Consider the following 24,393-nt stretch of genomic DNA (forward strand, 5'->3'; position numbering starts at 1 on the left):
CTTTAAATAAGAGTAAGAAAATTTACTTCTATCAAGTCACTAATTTAAAGAAAAGAAAGGTTGCTTACTGAAAAAACTTAAATGCTTTCACAGTGCCCCCAGTGTTAGCAAATAAAGTTCGTAGATCTTCTTCTGCTACTGAAGGACTAGGAAAATTAAATGGTTGGGGGGAGGAGAGGGAAAAAAAGCAAAGATTAGTAAGTTTTTTATTTATTCCTAAAGTGTGTATATTCTTAACCTTCAGTTTTAATACTTACGGGATATTGGATAGGTGAAGGGTAGCAGAAGGAGGAAAAATGTTCTGAAAATTTTTGGATCCAGGTTTCTTAAAGCGATGCAGTGGGGAGTTACCAAAATCTTTTGTTAGCCCTTGATCATCAAGTCCCTCTCGAGGTAGTTGTACAGTCTGATGTTTAGAGAGAGTAACACGAATAATTTTTCCATACATTTTCTGCCCATTAAGATGGTTCATGGCTACAAAAAGAAAGAATGCCTATTAAAAGTCAATATGAACAAAGTCCAAGGAAAAAACATTTTACAATACTATAGTCTTGTATTTTTGTTTGCATTAGAAGACAGGTATATGGCAAACAAAAGAAAATCCACATTATGAATCTCTTAACTATTCTGCTGAAATATCATACAGTGCTCAAGAAGAAATTTATTCTGTCAAATTCATCTACTCATGTAGGATTGCCACTTTTTATGTTGCTAACAACCTCCTAATTTGTTTTTCCACTGAATTTTTCAATTCATTCTATATACAGCAGCTGGATGACCTCTATAATTTACAAAACTGGTCATTACATGCTTACAACCCTTAAAAAATAGCTTAGGCTTTATTATTAATAGATGATCTATGAATAATGTACAGCATCACTTTGAACCATTCTAGATTTCATGGAACAGTATGTTAGTATTGTATCTCCTGTACTTTGTTACTGCTAGACAAAACATTTTCTTTAATCAAATCCTAGTTTATCTTTCACACCCTGTGTGAGGTGTTCTATCTCAATCATTTTATCTCCTCTATGTTACTACCTCTATGAATGTTACTTTCTCAAGGACTTTCCACATCCTCTCGAAAGGCTCAAATATTTCCCATGCACTATGTTTTTTAAATTTATCATTTTAATGTCCATAGCCTCCTTCAGTCTGTAAGGTACAAAAAGACTGGAACCATTCTGTGCCCCAGCATAGTGTCAAAACAACATTATAGTGGTTAATGCGTAAGGTAGTAGTTGGGTTATTTTCAGCTCTAGAGAATAGCAATTATATTTTATTCACTAGTAACAACTGAGAAATCATTTTCTAAGACATATACTTTAGCTAAATCCAAGGCAAATCAAAGTATTAAACACATAAGAACAGAAGTCTGTACTCTCAAGCGTACACATTCTGACACAGGAGATACCCACAATTTATTAAGTCCATGCATCCTGTCATACAAAAAAGAAAAATGATCAAAATTCTTTGCAACATTTTCTACTGTTCCTGTCTTATTGTAGTGCTATAACGATCTGCAAATTTTTTTCCTTCAATTTCCAACTGAGGCTAAGAGAAAAAACTCTCAGGCTTAAATATCCTCTAACTTTATACTATACATCACATATGCTTATGAAAAGTTCTGTAATTCTATTTTGCTTAGGATAAAATGGTATCAACTCACAAAATGTTATGAAAAATGAGTTTTGGGGGAAAAAGTATAAAGGTTGTCATAAAAAAATTTTGAAAAGTTATAAAGACTGCACAAAGAGATCGTGACGGTGGAATGAAGAAACAGGAAGTTTTAGGCATAGTAACAATACAAAGCGGAGGCATAAAGAATTGGATTATAAAATAAGCAAAGACAGCCAGCCATCCCAGGAAGTAGTGATGAGAAAGGCTACCTAGTCAACTCATTGCTGACAAAGGGATATGAGAGAGATGGGGTTTTTAAGTTAAAAATAAATATGGCATAGGAAACAATGTCAAAGTGTTACACAATAAAATGACATTTTTGAGGGGAATATAATTGTTTTCTTTAGATGTTTGGAGGAGCTTAGTAATGGGAATCAGGACTCCAGCAAGTTATCTCCTTTATCACTAAAGATATTTTTTGCTCCTCTTCATAAAGATGAACAGGGACATTCTTTATTTTTAGTCTTTTTAAAAGTACCCAACATGTAGCTTTACTGTCTTTCTCTTCTTTTATCATTTCCCTTTCTTGGGTTTAAAACCAACATCCTTAAAAGTTAAAGCTTTCTATTCAAACTCTACTTTTCACTATACCATACATCTTTTTTTGTATAGTATGATCAATTGGTTTTAAATATTTTTTGAAATTCTTAACAGTAATTGTGCAAGTCAGAATGTAAACTTTGCAATTTACATTCTGTAAATGTCAACATATGCAATTAAAAAGATGTAACTGTTAGATAAGTAATTATATATTTAATTCTGTTTAGGTAATTGTGCTATATCATTTCCTTTTCTATTTAAACATTCAGAAAGGTAGGGGTAGGGTGAAATCCCCTGCCACAATGGTGAATTTGCTCAATTTTTCCCGTAATTTTTTAATATACTTTAGGGCCATTTTAATGAGCCATCAACATACATAAATAAGCCTTGTGACTTATGTATGTCACAAGGAGTTGGTGAACTGCAATTCCTGTGTTTTCATTTGCTTACTACTTGCCCTCCGTAATTTTTTTTAAATCCCATTATTTTCAACTCTTCCCTATGCAGCACTCTTGTAAAATGCAAAGGTAGCTTTTTAAAATTTTTCATTTAATGTATGAATTTACTCCCTTCACGATTATCATTACTAGTGCACCTCACAGCTTCATTCTAATGTGTTTTCTATTTTTCTTATATAATTTGTTTTTTCCCCTCCTTTTGTTTTAGGAGAAAATGTCTCCTGAAATGTTTTGTAAAACTTTCTTCACATGACCTTTCATCTGAGATCTCTGATGTCTCTTTCTTCTAAAAGAAAACCAGACTTACCAGATTAGGGCTTCATCCCTATGAATACACCTCACCATAGTCAACCACTTTCATACAGGGCTCTACAGCCAAAGTCATAGGGGGGAAGTGTAGAGATTCAACATAGAGATGTTGGTTAAGCAGCTTTGACTTATTAAAAAGCAAGGGTTGAAGAAATGTGATAAAATGATATGGGGGAGGGGCAAAGAGTAACCAAAGACATGTAAAAAACTTTAGTTAAAAACAAGTTTTAGGGCCCTCCCTGGTGGCGCAGCAGGTTTAAAGCACTGCACTAAGAAGCTTAAGCCACTTCCGCATGAGTTTGATCCCCGCCTGCCCTGGAGGTGACCTGCCCACTGCTCCCCACTCTGTCTCTGGTGAATCCTCTTACCCTCCCTGGCCTATACCCCAGATCTGTATGAATAAAAAAAAAAAAAGGAGTTTTAGATACATCTACATTTACTTTAATGTTCTAACTCAAGTTATACTTTTTATCCACTTATAGCACATTTTCATATGTGAAAATATCAAATTTGAAAGTGAGACAGGGATTTAACTGAGGTGGGGGAAGAGCCACCTGTATTTCCAAATATAATAATAGCCGAGAAGAATGAGACCAGAGCCCAGAAACAAAGAATATTAAAGTCAAATCTTATTTTTTTAATAGCAACCCCAATTTCATGTGTGATTTGAGATGTGTCTGTTGACGGTACAAGAACATAAAGCAAAATCTACCATATCATAAAGAGAAATAAAAATAATGCCTTTAATAAAGTCAAAACTTTAGCAAAAGGTGTTTAACCAACATTTCTATAGTGAATCTTTAACCTTTACCCTCCCCCCCCCATGACTTTGGTGAAGTGTATTCACAGGGATGAAGCCCTAATTTGATAAAAGTGGTTTTCTTTTAGAAGAGACATCAGAGATCGCAGATGAAAGGCCATGTGAGGATACAGGCAGTCATCTGCAAGCCAGAAGAAAAAGCCCTTACCAGAACTGTGAGAAAACAAATTTCTTGTATGGTATTCAGTAAGTGGCATATTGTAATTAATCAAGTATAATGAAAATAAACCCTACATAAAACAATATCCAAAAGAGAAATTTTAATTTCTACCTCAGGTACTTCTCAACTACAATAACTACATCTGTTACAGGAGAGTAACACTACCCACATCTAACAGGAAGATGAGAAAATGAGTAAAAAGGTATCTGAGAGTAGTTCTTAAGCATGGAATATTGTAAAATACTATTTATAACTACCCCTACCAGAGTATTAAGTGTACCCAAGCAGCAGAAAAATTTTAAGCATATGTGAGTGACATGATTAGCACTTTATAAAGATATGATTATTTCTAATGACCCATAGTTTTCTATACTTGAGTTACCAAACTACATTCATCTGACCTCCAAAGGCCCATTTGTCATCTCATCCCATCAAAAAAATCAAACTTCAAAATTAAAAATGTGACTGTAACCAGTCAGAAGTGTATCATCCCCGTATCTCTATGAATAGAATTCTACAATCAATCACATAGTGAATACCAACATATTCTAGATGTGTATTCTGGTTTGATGTTGTTTCTGAAGTCAACTGAAAATTTTAGTAAGTGTAACTTGACTACAATACAGTTTAAAGTTCCAAAATAAACAATGTTTTCAGCACAAGTGTTTCATTATACAAGAACGTGGTATTTCAAAATTATATTTTCCATGTAACTCTTTAGATTTAATCAAGATTCCAAAGACTATTTGACTAGTTTAGTTTCATTAGTGTAACCAGAAATGGAAAACACCAAGAATCTTTAAATGACATAACTCTTAGGTGAAATTACATTGAGAGCAAAAACGTTTTCCACTGGACTGTACCTGAAAACTAACGAGGGTAGCAGGAAAAATGTTCATTATCTACAAAGAAAGATTTACATTATATAGTTGAAGATTTAAAAATGTATAGAAAATTTGTAATTTAATCTTACCAAGTTGTGATTGGTTTCCATCAGCCATCTGTATTAGAGCACTGTCTTTCTTATTGTACAAAATCTTCACACGCTGCACATCTCCATAAACACCTTTTTTGGAGCCACAGAGAGGTAATCCAAAAATGGAATTAATTTTATAGGCAAGTCAGTTAAAGGTTATCTTTCTGACATATTAATGAAACACTCAGACACCAACATGATCACTCATTCAAACTCATCATTCTCACAAATGAATAAAGGAGATCAAGATTTTGAACAGTGAATTTTGAAAAGAATAATTTTTGATAAACCCTCAAAGCTATGTGAATGATATTAAATTAAAGACCATGCAAAATAAATCAGCATGCATTAAAACAAATTTTGTGTCTATGGAGAGTTTTAAATAGCAAAGAAAAATAGCAAAAGATTTACTATTCAACTTTAAGCCAAAGTGCTAGCTACAAATAAGAATTAAGGTGAAACAAAAATCAAATCAATAATAAAAGTATAGTGCTAACAATAACATACCGAAGAGGGTAAACAGACTTTGGGGCGTAACCATCTTTAGAAGGAGAGAAGAGCAAGCAGCGTAAGACAAGAAGAGAGAAGAGTCGAGGAAGAGCGGAGATGAACAGATCATCCATAACGAAGGGTGGTTCCCGCAGAATGGTGAGGTGGTCATGGATCATGGTTCAAGGCGGTTAATTGGGGCAAGTTGGTCCGAGGAACATTTGTTCAAGCACAGAAGCATGAACATAGGGAATGGAGACAGGGAATGAAGACAAGGACAAGGAAAATAAAGGATAAGACAGGGAAGGGAATGGGCATTTGGGAAAAGACAAGGAAAGGGAAGGTGAACACACAGGGAAAAGGATGAAATGGGGAAGGGAAACAGCAATGCAGAAGAAAAAAATAAGGAATTGGGGAACAAAAAAAAAATAAAATATAGGTCAGTACATAGGAAATGCAGGAATTTGGTCAGAAAATGGTTGGTTTATGTACTGTACAAGAAAAACTGAGTAAAATGTAGTCATCCAAGACAAATATGGGTAAAGTACATCTATATCAGAGTAAATTACAGCATTTCATCTCAACATAGGGAAGGAAAGCATGCATAGGACTTTTAAACTTTGAACTTTAACTGCATAAGCATGGCTGGTTATGAAATGCAGGCAAAGTCTTAAAATAAAAACAAGGGCACTCTGATTCAAACATTTTAGCATGCAGAACTGTGAATGACAATAGTATTAAATGATAAAATAAGCTTTATGCTCATATTAACAAAGGCCAATTAAAATGAAACAAATATTCAAATTAGACACCATAAACTGATACATTGGGTTTCCCACATTTCATACCAGCTTTCATAGCAATCAAAATAAAATATACCAGACATAAAATGTACAACTAAAGAAAACAACTCAGCAATAAATTTTCTTTAACAAGGTGGGGGAGGGAATAAAGTGAAAAATATTTTTAGACGACAATGACTAATAACTGCAAAGAAAAAATTACTAAGAAAGGCTTGAAGAGTGCCTCGTCAAGATCTTTGGAAGAACCTTCAAAGAAAAATGTATTAGAGTAGTTCACATAAAATAAGATTTAAAAAAATGCAATGACACATAAGCATGAAATGAATAAGCAAATAATTAGATAGGCAAAGAGCAAAACTGTTTACAATTAAATCTGCAAATTGGTTCACAGTTGTCTTTGAGAACAACAAAAAGATAAAAAGCCAAACTACAGTACTTCACCATATTTTTCTTAGGAAAAATAGGTAGTTAGGTTAAAATATATAAATATATATATATATATATAGGTATGACCATCTAAGGAAATAAAGTATTGTTACCTAAACAAGTACACTGATTTTATTCAGAAGTAGAAACATACAGAAAATACTTCGACTAATGAATGTACATAAAAAGAAAGGCAAGTGCAAAATGAAATAAACATGAAAAACTTTCACAAACGAAATGTGAGTAAAAGAATAAAAATTAGAAAATTACTAACCTCTTCATTTAAATTGCTAACCAACAGGACTGTATTGCCACCAGCTGAGACTCCAGGCATACCCACTCGGCCAGCAGCAGCTGCAGCAGCTGCTGCAGCAGCATTTGGAATAGCCAAAGGACTCAGAGCTCCTGGAACAGCTGCAACAGGAAGCCCTAATTTTAAAATAAAGCATATTTTACGAAACACACACAAGTCGTTTACAAAAACCAATTTAAGCACGATGGCTGCACGGCTTAGGGTTGACCACTCCAAACGGTTCCTGAAAGTCAATTTTTATGATATTTAGAAAAATGGTTTGTTGATACATATAGAGAAAGGATAATTGTTTTGAATGAATCATTATTGAAACTAAGGTACATACCTGTATTTTTAAAAAATTAAATATAACAGTCCATTTCCTATGGAAAGCAAACAAAGCATAAATATATTTTCAAGTCAGAGACTTGAAATAATCACTTTTATAGTTTACATTGAGGCAAATCTAAAATTTATCTGCTACAGTAGTAACTCACATTTTTTATACATTATACACACACACATGCTATGTTCTTCATAAAACTCAGACTTAAAATCAATTACAATTTATGAAGCTCAATTAAGGCCTCTGGTTCCTAGAGACGATCATTCAATTTATTCAAATTACCTAGAGAAAATATTAAATGTTTTAATTCCATGCCCAAATAATTATAATGAACACAAGTTTTACAAACATCCCAATAGAAAGAATATCTTTATAACACATACTTTCAGTATTTGTTCATCCTTTGCCTATCAATTTTAATATTTCCCTTATTCTATTTCCCAGTCCTACTGTGGTATCAATGTTAAAATATTCAAGTCATTCACTCTTGAAATACCTTGTAGTCTTACATTTTTTATCCATTTTTCAATTTACCATTCCTTAAGCTCTTACATACCAGCTTATTCAATTGACTAAAATCCTGAATTACATGTTCTTTTTCTCCTTCCTGTGATAAAGGAAACAAACATCGAATCTAAACAAAGTTAATTCACGACATACCTGGATAGAACTGGCCCTTAGCACTGTCGTCCCATAAAGTTCATGTTTTATTTCTTCTTTTTCTCTTTCCAGCCTTCTTGTGTCTGTCCTAAAGATGTGCTCTTACCTTTGGTTTCAGTATCTTATCCTTTCAGCCAAGTTTCTGAACTTTTTCTTTATAGAAACTAGTATGACTTTTCACTAGCAGTTTGAAGTTCTTTAACATTCACAATACCTAACCTCTAAGTTTCTGATTTATAGAATTTCCCCCTCCAATTTCCTTTTATCACTTCTCTTTGAGAACTCCATCAGTTTCTCATTACAATCTTGCACTGACTTATTTCAGCACCTCTGTCACCACCATCTTTGATGATCCCTCATCTTATTTCTCCATTTGTTTAAATTTCACTTTGTTTTGTAAAAATTTCAACATGTAGAAAAGCATGCTGAATAATGAAATCCCATGTACCTATCACATTGGTTTAACAATTACCAACTCATGGTCAATCTTTTTTCACCACTCATATACACATTTTATTTAAAGTAAATCCCAGGAATAAGGATCTAATTTTAAAACAGAAATTTACTTCTCCATACTTGGCAGCCCAGTTCTTACCGTGCTTCATAGACTGTTTCTATTTAACATTCAAATTCAATGAATAAGTTGATTTGTTTGCTTTTGCCAAGTATAAAGATATAATACATTCCTAATTCTTAGGTAGGTATATGCCACAGTTAATTCTTTTCTTGTCATACTCTTAGAATGTGATTCCTTCTTCCTCTTTAAATATTGTTTGTTGATCTTTTCAGATTGCTTTTGGCTAAATGAACGTACCAGTAAAAAAAGTGAACAATGACACTCAACAGTGGCAGAAATTTCAGATGCTGGCATTCAATGTTAAATCATTCCATTGCTCCCATGTCTTTAATTGGCTGCCCTTTAGTAGAAAAAGTAAATTAAAATTTTGTTGAGTACCTTGGTATTTAATGGGGTGTACTGATGGCCACAAACACACACATACACCACCAACTGACTGCAATTCATGGCATGAAGAAAAAGTTCAGTATTAACCTTCAAATTCCCTTTTATCAATAAGGGAGATATAAAAACCCCATCAAAGATATCTAACTTGTTCTTTTTCTACAATAAAAAATTAGCCAGTTTAATTTCTGGTTTTAGTTTCAATTCTAATAGGTAATGAGTGGTTCTCAGGGTCCACTAAGTCAGAAAAACTTAACTGAAGAGTTTCAGTTTATTCACTAAAATTAAAATCTTAAAAATCACCAAATCCTAAACACACTCTCACTTCTCTTGACTCTTACCACTATCTCTTATTAAAATACTGTATAACCTTCCTACTTACCTACAATTGTTGTGAATTTAAATAACATGCTGAAGAAGTTTTCAAACATTTATACTCTCAAAAGTTACTAGAGACCACAAAGAGTTTTTTATTTGGGCAATAGCAAGTGACATTTAACACATCAGCAATGAAAACCAAAAAACTTTTTAAAACAAGAATACATGTTCACACATGCTTTTTCTTTCAGACTAAAAAACTAATGATACTTCCAATATTCTTAAATCACCTACTACTGTTTCCTTGTTACCACTTCAAGAAGTAACTAATTCATGAAATACATAAATCTGATGTATCTGTCTAAACATCAGTCTGAAACATTTTTCTGCAGAAAATGTTTTCTATACTACATTATGCAAATACACAAATTAAAAAAAAAAAGCCAAAACCTTAAGAAGAATTTTGTTCAAAAAACCTAAGTATTCAAGACATACCATTGTTTGAAGAAAGTATTTTTTTGAAATCTCGATTTTATAATAGAGATTACCTGATGACATTGTTTAAAACATCATGCCTTATCATGGAGAAATGATCACTGAGAAAAAAAAATTAACAATAAATTAAAAATGGTAATTAAGAATTTAAAAAGTCTAGGACCCTCCCCACTGGCACAGGGATTAGTCTCAATGCTATTACCCTCACAGCCTCAGTCCCACCCCTGTCCTGTCAGTGACCCACACTGTCTTTGGTGAATCTATTACAGGGCAGGCAGAGGCAGGGAGAGGGACATGGGTGAACCCCCAAACCTGCCTGATCTAAATAGGTTCTGCCATCAGCCACATCAAGACAAAACATGTAAGACCTTTAATGGAAAGGAACTTTAATACATGTGTGCAATACAGCAAACCTAAAGAATATAGTTTCTAAATCAGACACGCAAAATTACCCATCCCCTTGTGGGTAAAGGTCTACACAAAAGGAATTGGTCCAAAGCAAGGCCTGAAAGCCCTCCACAAATCTCAAGCACTTCCTGGCAGGGACCCACAGAAAAGGGTCAGAAATGGCCAGACAAATCTAGGAAGAAAAGAACAAAATGAAAATCAAGATAAACACTACCATAGTTAACGGTCTCTCACCCACATCTGTTTCAATCAGTCCAGGAGCAAGAAACAAGACAAAGCTTCTTCACATCTCTTTCTGCTCCATGTGCCTCCCTCAAGTCTCCTTCTGGCTCCCTATCCTGCTTCCATCCAGATTCTTCTTCCCTCCAGATTCTTCTCCTTGCTCAGCTCCCCCCTCCTCCTGGGTGGGGCAGGGAACCTCCCCTTTACCTGAGGACCTCCTTGTTAGAAATCCCTTCATCCTCCCCCATCTCCGGCCAATGCTCCAATTCTGGTATGCATATATAAGTAAAAATAAATTAAAAAAAAAAATCAAAACTCTATGCTCAAGTTATTTTCTAAGTGTGAGAGAACTGAGGGATTTGTAAAAATGCCCTTGAATGTTATATATTTTAATAAACAAGATCATGCTTTGGTAAAAACACTTATTTTCTAGTAATAAGGAATGTATGCTCAAGCTAAATGCAAGTTACCTCTTTGTTAGTAAGGAAATAACAAAAGCTTACCAAAATATGAGAAGTAACTTAGAAGGCCTCCACTACTGCTATAACCCGCATGCTCTCTTATAGTCTCTCCATTTTGTTATCACCACCCTGGGCCACTGTGTCCAGTCAGGTGGTTTATTCTACTGCCAAATGAGTCCTCAATTCAGGCAGCATTGAGTGTGGTGCAAGAGAACTTTAAAAACGAAAGGAAGTCATTGTCTTTTAATGCCACTGTTAAAATGTATGTCTTCTACTATTTCCTCCCCCAAGGCTGGTAAACTTAGGAACACTGCTTAAGCTATCCTTACTTAGTTCTAAGTCACTGGAATGATCTGAGTTTTTAATGGATTTTTAAAGTCTCTAAGGATAGATTCCACAATTTTCCTTAGTCTGATTTTCTCTGAAAAATTACTGTCAATCAGGTTAGAACTCCTTTAGGGTTAATCTAAATGTCTGCTACAATAAAAATTAAAAATCATGAAATATTTCAAGATTCATCATTTATATCATGATACTTAATTCAGAAAGAAAATTTCATATTGTATTTTTCATATTCATGTTAACCCCTAACTATACAGTTAGGTAATATACCATCTTCCCTTAGTAAAAGTTCTATCAAAATTTTTATATACATTGGCTCGAATGGATTTTTAGTTGTAGAAATAACAGTAATTTTAATGATTTGCATCTTTAGTTGAGGAGGCAGTTATGCTGAAAAACACTGCTATTTATGCACATTGATAATGGGGGGTAAAAATGTCTGTTCTACTCCCAGGATTGTTATGAGGATAAACAATGTCAAAGAGCTTTTAAACTGCATATGCTAAAGAAAGGGAAGGTGACAGAGGGCTCTTTGACTATGAGGAATAATTGCCACTACTTGACCTTTCTTTTTGATTAGCCATTCTTGTGATTAAGACATGATTTCCCACGTCCTAGCATTATTTGCCAATAGTTTTCACATTGAAACTGATGGAACATACAATCATATATGATAACGATCCAAACTCCAGAGAGATGAAGTGATATAAATAATTCCATTTCCCTTCAGGTCGTATTTTACATCTCTAACCTTGCCTATCTTAAATCATTTACAAATTTTATCTGATTTGGAATCGATACTTCCAGAGTTGAAGAAGTTTTACAGACTTCCTATACAACCACACCCGTTAACATATGCCTACCGTTATTAACATCTTAATGAGTCCAGTAGGAAATTAGTCAGCCAATAATGGTATTATAAAGTATACAATCTGTACTTTCTTTTTTTCAGATTTCCTTAGCTGGCCTCTCATGTTCTTTTCTGAGGGCTCTAGGCTCCTGTAATTATGTTTAGCCCTATCTCCCTAGGTTCCCCTTGACTGATAGCTTATGACCTTTAGGATACAGTGTATTTTATCCCTTATATTTCCCATACTAAAACTTCCACGTCAGTTATGCAATTTTTGGGGGGAGGGTGTTCCTTCTTTTCACTGTTTATATATACCTGATAGGCAGGTGGGATTTTGAGATCCATTCTAATTTATAAAGTACAAGGCACAAAGAGGTGTTTCTACATTTCACTTCCTGTCTTGCAAATAAAACAATCACTTTTGACAAGAATGACAATCTCTATTCTTTTCTCAAACAATCCATACCTCTTCTTCCACCAATCTTTCCTTCATTTCCCATTTTGTCCTCTGGAATTCATTCTTTTCTATTATTAGCAACTGCATCTCATTATGTTCCTTAGAGAAACTTTTTAATTAAAAGTTTGCTTTGTCCTAATAAAACTTATAGCCTTATCAAAAAGTCATTTTTATCTTCCTAAACCCTTCCCCAAGGGGAAGAAAAAGGGATGTTTTATTCAAAGCTGTGCCCCACCCAATGTTACTTCCAGAGTCCTAGATCAACTAGGCCAGCTTGATGTCAATATCATGAAATCATTTCTCATCTAAAGAGCCATTAGGTCACTGGAACATTTTTCTCATTACATAAAGACTTGAGCACTTGACTTTATATTCTTTTCTCTCAGTTCCTGTCATCATCCTTTTATCTGCCTAACACTCTAGTTTCACAATTTCTTAAAATTTACATCATCAATCCACTTTAGCATCCTCTCTTGTTACATCTTTAATGTTTCTTTTCTCTCTCTCATTTCCCAATCATTTCTAACATTTACATTTTGTTTCCTGAAAGGAATCTTCTTGATCCTACTCCCACTCCTACTAAATCACTGAACCCAGTTTTGGCCTTTAAGATGACTATATAATATGGAGCCTGTTTTGGCTCACTTGTTATAAACCCTTCAGTGCTTTTCAAAACCAGTGTTGGCTATGCCTTCACCTGACTTGTAAAGCACCGATAGTGAATATGTAACTGAAAATTTATTTCACAAATACTGTACTATCCAACATTGGTTTATCTTCCAAAATTTCCTAAACACCCACTAGACATTCTCAATGTCACCACTGACATAGTTTCTTCAGCAAGTACAAGTCTGAGATCACAAGTATAGGTGGGTCCTATTTTCCTCTAATTTTTCAAACAGCTTCAAAGTCTTCTCTTATTTGTTCCCTTTTCTTCATATTAACAAAAAATAGAATAATACAGACCAATGGTGATTACTTCAGTTCCTGCTCTGCCCCTAAATTTCTTTGTGAGCTTGATAAAAATCCTTTCTAGTTCTCACAATGGTCCTTAAAAACATTTTCTAGGGCCAACTTTTTCAGTAAACTCTCTATCCAATCCACTAGTCAATTTTAGGACTTAAGCTAGCCTTAAAATAGAAGCTGATATGCCAAACATTCAAATATATGCCAGGTACTATGCAAAGTTCTTTGCAAATACTAACACCTTTTTCACTACAGCCTTTGGAAAACATGGTCTGTCAGTTTATCCACTACAAATGTGGAAGCAGACTGAAAGTGAGCCAGGTTTGGAACTTAGAAATCCGAATTTAGAGCCCATATTCTTAATAATTATGCATACACTTCCTTTCTGCAAACTTTTCCTCTTAGGTCCTTCTTTAATGCTAAAATACCATCCGATTCTCTCCCATCTTTCTAAAGCATAGTTCTTCCAAGAGTAGTAGAAACTTTATCTGTAACACTAATACATTGTTAATTTCATTTATATTCAATCCATAATAACTTCATAGTAACTACTGAATGAATAGGAATTTACAATTTTAATCCTATTTAATCCCTCAGTTTAGTCCTATAGTAATAAGCCTATTTATTCCATTTGAGAATGCTGAACTGACATCAACATGAACTGATTTTCTCTAATGTTTGTATCACATTTATGACCATAATCTCTCCAAAGTACACAATTACCACCAAACATATTTCCTTTGCCCAGAAGACAAAGAATAATTCCCTATTTAAAATGCACTCAAATATTTTTAAGATTAAATTTAATTAAACACTGTGCTAAGGTATTTGTGTCAGGTTAGTCTGTGATTCAAAGTTAATATTTCAGTCACTTTAAAAAAAATTTAAAATGAATATTTCTACTTCAGCTCTTGCAATTTTTCTAAATGAGGCACTTTAAAAGATTCTGTGAAGACTGTTATTTCTAAAATTCAGTAACAGCAGTAAAGGACTAGTTCAGAAACCCAAAGAATTCTACACTTTGTTAAGAATACACACACATGAAGAAGAAATACTCCACCCAGTTCCTTAGATGTTAAATGAAAAGAGGAAAATAAGTAAATTAGTACAATTACTATTATTTTTTTTTTTTGGCTAAAACTTTGACTTATATTGAGTATGTTAGCACAGCTTTTTTAAAGTATGGTTTTTCATCCTTTGGTGTTATGGCATTCAATGACATTAAAAACAAATCTATGTAGTTTAATATTTCTTAGAAATATTTATATGATGTTAGTCATTATTATGGTGTTTCTTGGTAGATAGCTTTCAAATGTGTGCCCATTTGATGAGATACTTAGTTTAGTCTTTCTTAGTCTTATTAATAAAATTAGTTTGTTTTAGGGTTTTGCTAACATTAGGTTTTTTATAAGTTTAATGCCGTTTTATGAAAAAATAAAAATGCACATATCTCTATGGATCAAATTTTGAATGTGTATATGAACAAAACATTTTGGTTTCAGTTGTTTCAGTAGTTAGAACCATAACAGAATGATATTTAGAAACTTGTACAGAGAAGTCTAATCTTTATAGAAAGAGCAAATGGCAAACAGAGTGTTAATTCTTTTTATTAATTATCAGAGCCAAAAAGACTTCACTCCTTACAAACTGGTATATGTATACCTTTGAATTTCTTTTCCACCAGCATTTCTTTCTAGAAAAGTCTATGTAAAGTAAAGGCCTACGTCATAATAATTAACTGAAAATGGCCTTATAAGCTCATGAAAATACCAAGTAATAATTTCATTTATTCTTCCTAGGCTGTGAGACTATTCTTAATGGTCAGGAAAAAAAAAAAAAAGCAAGAAATTTCAAATAGCTTTTTGGGGTCAGACTGCCTGATTTTTTGTTTCCAGCAAGGATACAAAAACCTTGAACAGCATAAAACTGATAAAATAAACCTAAAATATAGCAAGTGACCATCTTATTTTCTAAACACCACAGAAAAACGCAGGTGTTAAATATATTGCAAGAAAATATACAGGGATTGCTCTATCAATTCACTGTTGCATCACTAATTAATTTCTAGTTAGTGTAATTTTGGTAATTTTTTTCCTCCTCTGTTTCACAAAAGATAGGATTTCCCTGCACATCTTACAAAATTGTATTAAAAAATTTAAATAGGAACAGACTACATATATACATGAGTGCAAGAAAAAGGACACTGAGGGGATAGTAACCCCTTGTCTGAATTAATAACTCGTATCTGAAGGTTAGTTTTATTTACAATTAGCTATAAGAAGGGGTTTATGGTCCCTTAATATTTACTGAGAAAATACTAATGCTTCCTAGCTTTTATTTTATGGGGATGAATCCTTTTTTGATAGAAACACATCTAAATGTTAACTATTTCTATTTAGTCCTTTGTCTACTTTCTTTTTTGGGCTATAGGGCAAGACTATAATTAACAACAATAATAATCACTATAAACAAATTTAACCTATACAAAAAAATATTGTGCTACCTATGGGTAAATTTGAAAATGAACAAGGTCTTCAATGACATTTAAAAAATCGTCAAATTTGATTAGTATGGTAATTATGATTTTATAAGAAAATGCCATCACTTTAGATATATTATGCTAATGTATAATAGGAGATTACTGACAATGCTTCAATGGGAACCATTGAGTTGAGATGATGGCTATGTGGATTTTATTAATTAGTAAATGCTTAGTGAAATCACTATTAATTCACTTTTTAAAATACAATGTGAAAAGTCATTAAAAAGTAACAAAGGGAAATTTTCAGAAATAATTTTTAAAAACTGAAACTTGTTAAGACTTTATATATCACAAACACATACAAAATAAATGTAAATTTAATTAAAAGAATAATTGGCCAGGAGAATTACATGAAGACAGATTTATACAAAATACTGCTCAATAGTTGCTACAAAGCTAAAATTTAGCACTTAGAAACACCTTGGGATCTTAAAAAAATACTAATTTTACAAACTACATATATGATTGTATGACTTTCTTGTGTCACTTCATTATTTTAACACTCATCAATTTCCTACAAAAAGTATGTTTTTCCTTTCTGTTAAGGCCATATGATGAAAAAGGCTGATTTTCTTCGACCCCCAAATACACAGAAAAATCTACTCTATCCATATTACCTGCCCCAATTTTTAAAATGTAGACAACATGGTAAAAAATAAACTACTTTCAGCAATTTTTCTAAAACTGATCCACCCCTTAATAAATTAACTACACTTAAACATGATAAAATGATCATTAAAATGTCTCAATTTATAATTTCAAGGATTTTTGATCACTTTGTTCTTGAAGAATATGTGAATAACTAATAGTTTCCAGGTTTGTGATTATGTATTTAGATGTCAGACTGCCAACTAATTACAAAGTACTCTAGTTTCTCTTCTTGAATTAATTACATTTTCTGAGAAACTCTGATTCCTAACATTAAAAGAAGCAGAGAAGTCAGGTAGAGATACTAGTCTTAAATCAATCACAATGCATAATACTGATCCCAAAGTAATTAAATTTAGCCAAGTACTTAGATACATTAAAAACCTCATACAACGCAGTGAAATACCTCTAAATACTCAAAAAAATTATCACCTTACATCCATGTTCTTATAGACTTCTTGAAATAAAGCAACACCTATTGATTACTTCCTTTTGAACAAGTTCTGTTTGAAGTAGATGCAACAATAAATGGATCCCATCATTACATTTGGTTGTTCCCTGAAATCCTTCGACTGATCAAATGTCATTGGAGACAAATAAAAGCAGAAAAGAGTTACTATTTCAGAAGTCATAAACTACTAAAAAGCAATACTGGTGGTTGCTGTAAATGTGTTTGAAGACTAGAAAGCAAACATTAAGTGATTCTTTATAAAGATAATTCACTAATTGTGTGGGGTTTACAAAGTTACTTAATTGAAATCTCATTGAAATGAATTTTTAAAATGCCTCTCCCAAAACTGGCCCACCTGAAATATGTGAATAAAGCTTAAAGCTTAGCTCCTAACTAAAAGAATATCCTTAATAAGCATTTTACATCTCAATAGGAATTCAGACTTCTAATTATCTAGTAAGTTTTTTAAAAATTATAAAGTAGCTCGTTAAAAATAACATCAAAAATATAATATTGAATGCTAGTAAGAGAAAAAGTAGACTAGCCTGTCTCATACACCATTCACATAAGTCTGAAATTCTATCACCTTTCTAAAGAGAAATTTTCATTAAGAACCAGAAGATTTTAACATTTTCTTTGAACCAGCAATTCTAGTCTAGGAATCCAACTAGAGAAAATAATTTTGAGACGATAAAACGTAGGTGCAGGGAATGTATCACAGTATCATTAGACTAGCAAAAAGTAGGGAAGTCGATTAAGAAAACGAACAAAAAAATTACTTAGGTTGACAAAATGAAATAACAAGATTGCAAGTAACCTGTGGTTTTAATTTTGTACAAAAATATGTATTTATAAAAGGATGAAAAATAGATCATCAAAATATAACCATAATTATTGCTGGTAAATTTTCAGAATTACAGAAGTCTGTTTTTTGATATTTAAAATGTATAACTCACTTTCAAAAGCTATTTGAAGATACTAAAAATAAAAAACCCAGTCATAAGATGCAAAATCATTAGAACAGGTAAATGCTAGGTACTTAATAAAGTGAATTTATGTTTTCAAAACATTTTCATTTTTCTTATAAGCAGAAAGGAAACATTTAAAATTTAAAAATTCAATGTAGAGCTGGAAGACAGACAAATATATTAAGAACTGAGTAACTTTACTCATAGTGCTTTTAGTGCAAAAATGTCGAGCACCTAAGCAATGAATAAAAACAGTGTAAGACAGAAAATATGCCAAAACTTCATAATCTTCTGAGAAAGACTTTAAAAATGTTTCACTTTGGCCGTGGTTGACTACAAGGAAAAAAGTAACAACTTCCCAGAAGAATGCTGATGAATACTAACCTTGACTTGGCCCAGAATCAACAAACACAGTAAACACACACAATTCTTAAGGGTCCAAAAACGTGGTCTGATGGTAGATGCTAGCTGGAGATACCTGTTATTTTACCCTTAAATCGTTTCTTTAATGAACTGCATATTAATGGAAAGCCCAGAAACTGTATGTAAAACATTGCTATCATTGTCTTCATTTGGCTGTTTTAAAGACTAAAATATCTATCAAGTGCCCAGCAGAATGCCTAGGACTTAGAGGCGATTCAATACAGTTTTTTTTTTCTTTTTTATAAGATAATAACCATCAATAAAGAATTTAAGAACCTACATAACAACTGCAACCAAAAGCAAGGCATCATTCATTGTCTCATTCAGAACTTCACTTTTAAAAATGTAGTAATTCGTATTATCCACCTGCAACCCAAGATGAAAAAATAAAAGGCTTAAACTAGATTGAGTGATTGAAATTCCATACAGAGATAATGTTAAACATCTATTAAATTCATGATAAACACCTATCGTTTGTGCTTGATGTATCAGAAAATCAGAATAAAGGATCAGTTTTATTGAAGTCACCAGAATTAAATTCAAACATCAATTCTTAAGAATTACTGTGTCCTGCATCCCTGCTCAAAGATGTGTCACTTAATTATATATTTACAAATGAAAATACATCAGTTTTAGAGCCACAGTAAATAAATATTTCCAAGAATTACTTCAATATAGTGCTATTGCTATTGATCGACATTTCATAACCTAAGAGATCACTTATGCTGACTCATTTTATATTACAGGTTAGGTATAAAAAAACTAACCTGTATACATATGATCATACAAATATCAGAAATTATAAATTTCCCAAACACATCAAGTAAAAGCAAACTGCAAAATTTCACAAGTGTATCATACTTATTTTACTTACAAGTAACATTTTCCCTTACTTTTTCTTCATCTTGAGTCCAATAATTAGTTCCAAATTTTTGCAATGTATTTTTGTTAGGTGGGTCAAATCCATTGTAGAACAAGGTGAAATATAAAATATTAAGACAAAATGCAAACAAATACCAAAATAAATTTTACAAAAAAATTGTTAAATTGCTTTTTAAGAGAGGCTGTAATACAATTTTTAAAAATCCAGATGCTTACTACCATTACATTTTGTCGTTTAATTCACTGTTTTTAGATAGCACAAAATTAAAACAATCATGATTAACCCTAAAGAACATGCACAAGAACCCACACAGGTAGAATTGGACCTAGACAGTGGTGACATTAAGTTTAAATGTTATCTCTTTTATTAAGCACTCAAGATTATTTCATTAAAGCTTTTCTTTTGGTAGAGTGGTGTGGTAAAAAATAATAATATAGCTGGTACAGTTTTAACCACATTATGACAAACACTAAGATTTTCTTCTCAGTAGCATTCACATAACTTCTCACCTGAAAAAATAAAACCTTACACAGTTTCTTAAATTCCAAAATGGGGAGTTCATTGTACTTACTGGATTTTAAAAGGCACTTTCCGACTTGGCAAAATGGAAGGAAAGTGGTAAAGACAATAAAAATCATACCTAAGAGGGATGTCTCCTTGGCAAATGCTGCAGCAATAGCTGGATCCAATGCAGGCTGTCCATCTCCAGATGGAAGATCAGGTCGAGTATAATCCCTACTTTTATCATTGTTGTATTTTACGTTCAAATTCACAAGTTTGGAAAAATCAATTCGTAGGGTACAGCAAGCATTATAGATATTCTGACCATCTAGGGCCTGTAAAAGCAAGTAAAGCATATCAGTAGTCTTAGGAATGAAAATTAGCAAAAACTATTCTTTACAATAAAAGTCAACAATGAAAAGCTATGCATAACAGCCATCAGAAAAGGAAACAAATTTGATACATTATTTTTTTGAGCTATCTAGAGCTATTCCAGCTCTAGATGTATTATTTTCCACAAATACTTTCTTTAAAGTGCTACTTAAATCCAAGATATGAACATTTAAGCATATGCACTAATACTTTTAATTCAAAAAACCTGCAAATAGATTATTTTTAAAAATTAACACGGGTTACAGTCAGTCCTGTCAAAGTAGTCTGCATAATACTTTAACGTTAATTATATATATTTTATAAATGGCAGTTTTTGTAAGACTTGGATATTTTATAAGGTTATTTCCATTTGATCTCACATTACGTGAGGTGCCTCAAGCCAAAAAAAAAAAAAAAATCACTAATGTATAACAGTAATGCCCATGAAATGTGGCAGAAACTAATATCTTCCTTAGTTCCTTAACCTTAACTAGTCTCTTCCTGAGCAATGTTATTTGCTGAATTAGCAAACCCAACAGGAAAAGTTTGGAAATAGAATGCCAGCTCTAGACACAAACATTTACACTCAAGTCATCTTTAGCAAGTTATTAACCTCTCTGAATTTCAGAATCTTTTAAGCTGGAAAACAGATAATGATTGCTACGCTTCCTCACAGAGTTATAAGGATTAAGTATAAGATTATATATGTGAAAGGACTATGCTGATTATTATTATCATGCTGTTTTATTCTGTTCCAGGTGACTGGAACAAACTAGAGAATAGGGGCATACAGTGTTAATTTTTCATTAGAAAAATAAACACTGTATAAAATAGCAGTTTGGAAATGGAGAGTATATTTAGCTCTATTTCCCACCATGAAAATAAAATAATAGTTCTGATAACCATACATAAGCATTAGCAATAGTTCTGTACACCATACAGAGCAAGCCTGATATATTGTACACCAAGATCCAATAGATGTGTGTAATGCTTGAACACATAAAGCAGTACAAGTTCTCTTCTCCCAAAACTGAACAGTGCCTATTAGGTAAATTTTCAATGGCTAAGATTTTTTTTTTTTCATCTCTCATTCATTTGAACTTGCATCACTAGAAATGAAGGGAGAGGTTTTTAAATTCTCTTCCCAGAATTTATCCCTTGCCTGTAATGTAAGCGTCACTGTTTCAACAATCATAAAAATGCAGCTAACAAATTACAAAATTTAGAACAACTAATTTTACTGACAGCAATAGGCAGCACAGTAAGTACTGGGGAAATAACACAGGGTGAAAATAAAAACATGAATGTCTACAATATTCATATGCTAGGCACAAAACAGATATGGCACCTACTCATAGGCACAAAACAAATATGGTAACTAGTTATGTAAGTTATAGTCCAATAGAAACTGACAAAAAATAAAAGACATATAAATCTGATGTATGGTGATGAGAATTAAAAGTGATCTAGCCCACTGAATGCTTATTATGTTAAGACTTCGTTGCGAACAGATTTATATAATTCTCTCTCTCTCTCTCTCTCTCTCTCTATATATATATATATATATATGTATGTACAAAGATGTAGAAGACTAGAGAGGCATATTACGAATGAGTTTGAATTTTGTTGCCATGTTAAGAATTGAAGAGTTTATACATAGGATAAAAGTAAATCACTGAAGGGCTCTGAAAATAGAAGTTATATGATTTTAAGTCGAGATATTGTGAAAAATAAAAAAAATAATGTAATAACTATAAGGAGAATATAGCTGGCAATATGTTATTTTGGCATAAACTTAAAGCATCAGAAACCATCACTTTATTTTATTTTGTAATTAATTTTCTTATATATTTTATTTTTAGACATTTGATTTCTCTCCTCTGAACCCTGTAGTTCTCCCACCACTATAGAACTGTGCTCCATCTCCCAGTCCTTTATGCTCTTCCTCCCTCTCCCCTGTTGTATGCCTGAGACCTGTGGTCAGTTTGAAAGAGTTTTCTTTTTTCTGACCCTTTGTTCAGTTTCTCTACACCGCACATGTAAATGAAACCACATAATGGTTTTAATTTTAATTTTACTTAACCCTTTCTCCATGTTGCAGAAATGACATGAGTTTTTCTTTTGATCACTGAGTACTATTCCACTGTGTATGTATACCACAATGTTTTTTATCCATTCATCTATTTGGGGATTTTACATTATTCCCATATTTTGATTATTGAAAATTGTGCTGCAATAACAGTACAATTGCAGCTTCCTTTTGAATCAGTGTTTTTGTGTTCTCTAGGTAGATTCCTAGGAGTGCAACTGCTGGATCATACAGCAGATCCATTTTAGTGTTTTAAGGAACCTTCATACAGCTTTCCATAGTGACTAGATCAGTTTACATTTAACAGCAGATTTAAGAAGGTTCCTTCTTCACTAGATCCTTGGCAGCATTTGTTTAGAAACCAGCACTGTGAATGGCTTGAATTAAGATTGGTGGCAAGATAATTTGGAGACAAAAGTCAACAGAAATTTAGAATCTATAAGACTTACAGACAGGCTGAAAGAAAAGGAAAGAAGGATGCCTTCATGTTTTTTGCCTTATTACTGAGACTGAAGTATGTTGAACTTTATTAAGAAAGAGAACACAAGAGCATTTGAAAGTACTGCTGGAAAGATAAGATTAGAGAAAGTCATATGACAGTCACAAAGGTGTAAATAGCTGTGAGAATAGCACAAGTCCTACAAAAGCAGATGGAAATGAATCTGAAAAGGAAGAAACAGGTTGTACACAGAGGTTGTACATATCTAGATAATAAAGGTCTGCTGTGCCATAAGGGTAAGCTCTCAAGCTGGGGATCGAACTTATACAGCAGTAGCTGACAACAGCTTGATTGTGCTGAGACTAACCCTTCCACCAATATGGAGGCCCTAAAGTCTTTTATAATATAATTATAGATTCCTTCAGACAAGATATACATATGAATTACCTTCACCCCAATGAATTACACCGGAAGTGTAGTATATAATCTTATTTGTTGTTTACACATAATCATCTTCCTCTGGATCAGAAGAGAATAACAAAAGAGAAGTCCCCATTTAGAAAAATGTGCACTTATTTAAATATTTTGACAGTGTAAAAATACTATGAAGATAACTTTGAGCTGTTATTGATCAAACTTCATACATTTTTGATAATTATATATAAAATAACTCTAAAGGTGGGAGGGCTCAAACATATTAAGAAACAATATTTTGAGATAAAAAGAATTCAAATTGCTAATTTATATCTTTAAGGAAAATATGTAATTTGGGAACCACTGGGCAGGCAACATACTGAAGAAAAGCACATGAAAAAACTATCAACTTTACACTTTCAAGCTACACTTTAATTTACCACTTGGTTCCATACTAACTATCCTGATCTGAGAGAAGAGTGAAATGAAGAAAATGAAGTAAGAAAAAGGAAGGAAAGATAAATGATTCAATGGTTTAATGTACTTTATACCTTAATAGTGGAACAGTAACAACAGTGGAGTAATGTGGCACAATTTAAAGAGAGCCAATGGTAGATTTAAATAAGATACACAGGCCCTCCCTGGTAGCACAAGAGGTTTATAAGATGCACAGGCCCTCCCTGGTAGCACAAGGGGTTAAGTTTCAGCAGGATGAAGCTATCTGCAGCCACTGCAGCAGTAGTTTAATCCCTGGCCAGGGAGTTAACCCAGCGTCTACCAGCTGCTCCCCTAGACTGTGTAGTTTAGTAGATCCACATATTCTGCTTTCCACTGTCTCCAGTGAATCTTCTCATCCCCTGCACCCTGGGCTACAACCCCAGTTTTTATATGCATAAATATTTAAAAATAAATAATATACACACATAGAAAATTAAGCATTCTAGAAACAAGTATCTGGTATATAGTTGATCAGAGTAGCCATGACATAAGGAAATATTACTTCTCCTAAAACATATTAACAATAGCAAAAAAACAGGTAAATGCTGTGACATAGTATTAGACTTAGGTACCTACTCAGGAAAACTGTCTTTAAAAACAAGTCTTTAAATAAACAGAATCTTAAGCAGAGGTGCATGCACAATACAATCTCTCTATATTTATTCAAGAGCACAAAACTTTTAGATACTAAATCAAAAGTGCAAATATATACATGCTATAACTACA

The 24,393-nt window shown here is 32.8% G+C and overlaps 1 protein-coding gene across 4 annotated transcripts in view; it reads right to left on the reverse strand.

Annotated features, from left to right (window-relative positions):
• The window catches only part of PTBP2 (polypyrimidine tract binding protein 2), a 70,559-nt gene that overhangs the window by 1,791 nt on the left and 44,375 nt on the right, over positions 1-24,393 (reverse strand). For 2 of the 4 annotated variants that reach the window (XM_004689757.1, XM_004689756.2), the window contains exons 8-13: positions 19,995-20,190; positions 6,936-7,075; positions 5,451-5,484; positions 4,941-5,033; positions 258-474; positions 69-146 (exon numbers count right to left, since the gene is read on the reverse strand). In XM_004689757.1, the coding sequence (XP_004689814.1) occupies positions 69-146; positions 258-474; positions 4,941-5,033; positions 5,451-5,484; positions 6,936-7,075; positions 19,995-20,190 (758 nt within the window). Of the gene's footprint in view, positions 1-68; positions 147-257; positions 475-4,940; positions 5,034-5,450; positions 5,485-6,935; positions 7,091-19,994; positions 20,191-24,393 lie in introns of all 4 variants that reach the window. The other 2 variants (XM_004689755.2, XM_004689754.2) reach the window with 1 other exon arrangement.

This window comes from Condylura cristata, unplaced genomic scaffold (assembly GCF_000260355.1).
Source record: "Condylura cristata isolate star-nosed mole 26May11 unplaced genomic scaffold, ConCri1.0 scaffold00026, whole genome shotgun sequence".
Classification (NCBI taxonomy): Eukaryota; Metazoa; Chordata; class Mammalia; order Eulipotyphla; family Talpidae; genus Condylura; species Condylura cristata.